The sequence below is a fragment of the Mytilus edulis genome, chromosome 7, assembly GCF_963676685.1.
Source record: "Mytilus edulis chromosome 7, xbMytEdul2.2, whole genome shotgun sequence".
NCBI lineage: Eukaryota > Metazoa > Mollusca > Bivalvia > Mytilida > Mytilidae > Mytilus > Mytilus edulis.
The window spans coordinates 26,513,531-26,519,632 of NC_092350.1; the positions used below are offsets into that span (position 1 = coordinate 26,513,531).

The following is a 6,102-nucleotide window of genomic DNA, read 5'->3' on the forward strand; positions in this document are numbered from 1 at the left end:
CTTTATGCAGTTAATAATGAAACATTTCTGCAGAATCAAATGATATATGATGACCAAAAACTACATGGTTTAAAAAAATGTAAATTAAATTTGTTCACACCAGCATTGACCAGTGTAATATACGTCGATAGATTTAATTTTGTGTGTTTATATTCTAAAACAGTCCATAGATAACCATTATAACATTGAAATATGATTTATTTTACAGGGTATCCCAGTAGCCATCGGCATTGGTGTGGTTGCCGTGACTGCCATACTTGCCAAGATCTTCCTGTTTGGGAACAAGAAGAAAAAGTCACCAGTCACTCTTGAAAAACCAGACCAAAAATACCCACTGAAACTTATAGACAGAGAGGTAACATTTTTTAATGGTACATATGATATAAGCTTGATAAGGATCCCAGATAGTTCATGTTGTTATCTACATATTTCTACAAAGTATTTGTTGTTGTTTTTTTCCCCTAGTGTATTGCCAATTTTAATTGCATTAATTGGAAGACCTTTTAACTCAAACAGTACAACTACCTTTTCACAGTCCTTTTATATTGTATTGATTCATAATGTGCCAAATTTTCTGATTTGTTGGGACCAATTAGATGACGACTTAACTTATATCATCCTAATCTATAGCCTTCTAACAGGCTTGCAAAAAAATTAAAACCAGGTTAAAAGTACAAAATGATTAAGAACCAGTAGACAAATATAAGAAATGCTTTAAGTCCTCTTTTTGCTCAAAATCACCCATACTATTAAAATAAACTGGTACTGGATTGTTTTTGTGAAATACATATAAAAGGACAGGCTGTAGATCTATCAACAGTTAGATATAATTGTCTTCGTTCATTCAGCTGGTTATAATCAATTGTAACACCTCAACTTGTTCAATGCTTTGGTTTGGTTCTCATAGCACCTACATGTATTATAAATTAAATTGTTTTATTCTTGTGTTATATATCGTTGTAGGAAGTTAGTCCAGATACAAGAAGATTTCGTTTTGCTTTACCCAGCCCTGAACATATACTGGGACTGCCAGTGGGTGAGTAACAATAATTATTTTAGACATTTTGTTATGCTCTTATCGCAGCAGTGTGGCGTTAAGTCCTACTAATGTCTATACCTGTTCCAAAATTACTTTCTATTCTCAAACTTTAGTTTGCCTCAACCAAATGTTATTAGACTTATACACAATGCTTATTCCATAAAACACAGATTATGTTCAAATTTTAGTGTTGTCACTTTTACGTTTCTTGAGTTGTGCCTTTTTAAAGACAATTATCTATTTTGTAGTATAAACTCTGCAGTCAGATCCTCTTTGATAAAATTGGTTTACTTCTAGATCTACCTTTTAATAGATGGAGTCTGATTTACCCATTAATGTTTTTCAGGTCAACATATATATTTGACAGTGAGGATTGATGGTCAGTTGGTAATCAGACCATACACACCAGTGTCCTGTGATGATGATAAGGGATATATGGACTTGGTTATCAAGGTAGGTCATCTAGGTAGGGACTAAAGGATAATAAATCTTCTTGATTAAAACTACATTATGTAAAAGATTGATATTGTTCAATAAATATAGACAAGGTTTTATTGTAAGAATATGATTTTAACTCTTGTTTCGTATATGACTTTAAAGCTTTTAAATTTAATTTCAATTTTGACCAAAACATATTGGCCAAATGGATGAAGGATAAGTATAAAAAGATGAAAGACAGACATTTGGAAATTTTTCTTTAGCTTTATATCTTTTGACAGTGTTTTATTTAGTAACTGAGTTTATTTTTTGTCTGTTATAAATTATCAGATTTGTTCATATTATGTTTTAGGTGTACTTCAAAAATGTGCATCCCAAATTTCCGGAAGGAGGTAAAATGTCTCAATACTTGGAGAGCATGGAGATAGGAGATTTTATTGATGTTAGAGGACCAAGTGGTCTCTTGGTTTATGATGGTCAAGGTTTGTTTCTATTTTTCTGATTAGAGTTATCCCCCTTTTACCTTCAATCAATGCATTTGATGAACAAAATTTCATTTCACCAATATTGAGATTTTAATTTAATTTTAAGAATGACATTTTGCAATGTGGCAATGCAACCCATTACAATTTAATTTTTAGATGGAAAAATTTAAAATTTTGGTTTTTATGAACAATGTACATTCTCATTATTCATAAATCCACAAATTAGTTTTTAAATAGTGGTGAACAAATACGCTTTTTAGAATAAGAATTTGATATTTCCTCCGCCAGAAACTTACATACAATATGTGTCTTTTCTTTTACCATTCATCATTTTATTTTTACAGTATTAGTGTTGCCAAGTTTTCTAATAGAGACTAAAACCATGTATCAATAATTATGAATGTTTACTCATGATCCACTTTTTGTTGTAGGAGTTTTCCAGATAAAATCTGACAAGAAAGCTGCCCCCGAGACTGTGATGACTAAGAAGCTTGGCATGATAGCTGGAGGGACTGGTATTACACCCATGTTACAGCTGGTCAGGGCTATCTTTAAAGATAAGAATGATAACACAGAGATATCACTCCTCTTTGCTAACCAGGTTAGTATACAACAAATCAAAAGACATCTGTCTGAGACTCATCTTTCAAGATGCATTTGTAAAATGTATGTTTACATTATTCATGATCATAAATTTGGTTTTTAAATCAGTATCCTGACTCTAATATTAAAAGAAACAACTCAGTTACTTTTGACCATGATGAATTTCAAATTCACCTTTTAAAAATATCAGACCATTTTATTATAAGGTCTGAAAACATATTTATTAATCAGTTAATACTGTTTGATGCATTACTTATTTCTCATCAAAATATTACTTATTAAAGTTGTCATTTCAGATTTAATTGAAACCCCTAATTGTATTTGAAAATAGTTTGAAGAACATGATTTAAAAAAATGAAAACTTAAATGTCCTATTAAAATGTAAATGAATTGACGAGTGTTGTTTTTAATCATAAATTCTGTTCTATAATTTCAGACAGAGAATGATATATTACTAAGAACTGAGTTGGAAGAAATTGCTGCTGAACAACCAAATAGATTTAAACTGTGGTTTACTTTAGACAGACCAGAAGAAGGTTAGTAAAACTTGACTGTATTGTATACATAAAATGTGGCTTTCAAATGTGTAATTGTTATAATTGCTGTTCTACTTCTAAAGCCTTGCTAGGATATATTTAAATCAAGTTCTGTTATGACTATCCTTTGTGTCATAAAATATTTTATTGCGACAACAGTCCTTGTATGGTGTAAACTTTCCACTAACACCGTACACCATTCAACAAACACCATTACACCATACATGTTACACCTTTGCACCATATACCTTACACATTCTATCAACACAATCTGTAATTACCCATAATGCAATTTGATTTAAAAAAAAGGGTGCAACTACAAAATTATTCAAATATTTAAAAAAAACAAAATTTGATGACAATATTGTTAATTAATGTATAAAATCAAACATCAGTTTTTATCAATATTTTGCATAGTTTTAAACCTTGATTACTACACTTTACATACATATTACACAATCACACAACTCCTCATACACTACTACACCATTCCCCTCACACCATACACTATAGCCCCACACACCTACCTTTGCACCATATGCAATACACATTTCTTTTGGGAAGTTTACACCATCCTAGGGCTGTAGGTAATTGTAAGATTATTTTGCAAAATAAAAACCAATTTTTTAGACAGTAAGAAGTGATACATACTTCTTTAACACTTATACCACATGAGCTAACTAATCTGCATGCTTAAATGTTTGATATAAACATGGTAAAAGTAAATAAAATTTACAAAATCCATTTTATTTTTCATGTAAAACAAACAAACAGCCAATATTTGTATACACACACACATAATCAAAACATTCTAATTTCTATTGAGTTTTGTGTACTGAATGGAGTGATAGTTTTAGTCGACCTCCAAAAAATTAAAATGGTAAAAGGGAGTTAACTACACTACAACATTTCTTTACTTTAAATCAACTTAATTTCGAAGACTTTTTTTATGCTTCATCCGTTCTAGCTGATTTTATGGTGACACCTATTTATGATTTTCTGACTAAAAATATAAAAAAGAAGATGTGGTATGATTGCCAATGAGATAACTCTTCACAAGAGACCAAATGACACTGAAATTAACGACTATAGGTTACTGTACTGCCTTCAACAATGAACAAAGCTCATACCTCATAGTCTGCTATGAAAGGCCCGAAATGACAGATGTAAAACAATTCAAGCGAGAAAACGAATGGCCAAATTGATGTACAAAAAAAAATTGTTGACATATTTATAGAAGAGAATATCAAGGTATGACATATTTTCTTTAATTGCATTTTCTGTTTATTTCAGGCTGGAAGTATAGTAAAGGATTTATAAGTGCTGATATGATAAAGGACCACCTACCTTCCCCAGATGATGATACTCTTATTCTGATGTGTGGACCACCTGCCATGATCAATTTCGCTTGCCTACCTAACCTCGACAAACTTGGGTACACACCCAAGATGAGATTTGCCTACTAAGACCAATACTAGATATAATTTATTATTTATAGTTCGTAAGACAATATATATAAGTCTTTTATCATGCAATGGTGATATTGCAAAGAAGAAAGCTTGAATCTGTAGAATTCGGTGGTATTTATTTTAGATTTTGTTGCAAAATTATAACCAAAAAATGCATTGTTTCCTTTCTTTGTCAGGCACTAAATATATATGATAAAATAACAACAAATATTATTATGTAATATATTAAAATCTAAGGAAGCAATTGAAAAAATATGATAAGATATTATTTGATGTTTCTTGAATTATATCAAAAATTAAAAAGAATGTTGATATAAACAAATAGTAATGTTATTTATAAATAATTCACTTTGCATTTTGCACTGCAGATTCTTTGTTTTTCGTTAAGTATACACTTTCTCTTGAGGTCATAACTTCAAAAGACAAAATGGGGCCTTATGATATGAGTGAGGGATGTTTACTAGTGTGGATGCAAAAACAAGGAAACTACAGTACTTGTGTTTAATGTGTATGAAGAAACTTGGCTAATAGAAAAGAGAAACATGTTAATGGGAAATCTTTTTTAAAAATTTGTATTTGTTTGTAATAGGCTGATGAGTAAAAGTGTGTAAAAAGTGCTACATTATTTATGATTGTGGTAATGCAAATATTTGGTGCAAAAACGCAATAAAAGTATACAATGCATAACATATACTTGCTATAGTCATATTAAATAAAAGAAAAGAATTAGATATTGATGGGAATGAACAACTGTTTTTGAGCTTATTTATTTTATTGTTGGAACATTTTTGATTTTTTTGAATTGTTGATTTAAACAATGATATTGAAGATGCAAACAATAAGTTGACAGAAATTGTATCTTTATTAAATAAGCGATATTTCAAAAAGGATATTTTTCAACAGTCAAATGTTCAAAATATTAACAATGAACACAATGGGTACCTGTTATGTTTGGTGTAGTCATTGCATAGATATTATATAAAGTTTTTGTTACAAGCTTTTCTATTATTTTTATTAAAATTCTTTGAACATTTTGTATACACTGAGTTGTTCTTATTCATAACTTATTGCAAAACAGACCAAGTTTATTATTACTGGACTGATAACATTAGCATTGACTCATGGTAAGGTTAAACATTTATACACTTGTGTAAAGGAGTTGTTTAGTATACCAAAACTTCCATCATATAAAAGCTTAGAAGGAATTTGATCAAAACATGGTTCAATGGTAATTGAACTCTTAAAGGGGCATAAGGTCAATTTAGACAAAAACCTGAAGTAATATTCTTCTTGTTTTAAGTATTATTAAAGAAGAATTTTGAAACAATATTTAGTTATTTCTCCCAAAGGTCAAAATAACCTTTCAAGTGAATGATTTAGCCCCAATTAATTTCACATTTATGTGAACTTCAATTTAACCCTGAGCTAGAGATGAATTATGCAAGTACTATGTATGTTCAGATAATAAAAGTGAAAGAATGTCAACATTGAAAGTGAAACACGGGTGAACCATTTGTTTGACAAATTTGATC

The 6,102-nt window shown here is 30.0% G+C and overlaps 1 protein-coding gene across 1 annotated transcript; it reads left to right on the forward strand.

Annotated features, from left to right (window-relative positions):
• Positions 1-208: 208 nt before the first annotated feature.
• On the forward strand, positions 209-5,608 carry LOC139481134 (NADH-cytochrome b5 reductase 3-like; the record flags this gene model as incomplete). The annotated part of the gene is given in 7 exon segments (XM_071264246.1): positions 209-355; positions 964-1,036; positions 1,386-1,492; positions 1,830-1,959; positions 2,394-2,563; positions 3,002-3,101; positions 4,395-5,608. Coding segments are annotated over 7 exon segments (900 nt in total), but the record flags the coding sequence as incomplete, so codon positions are not given.
• Positions 5,609-6,102: the final 494 nt, after the last annotated feature.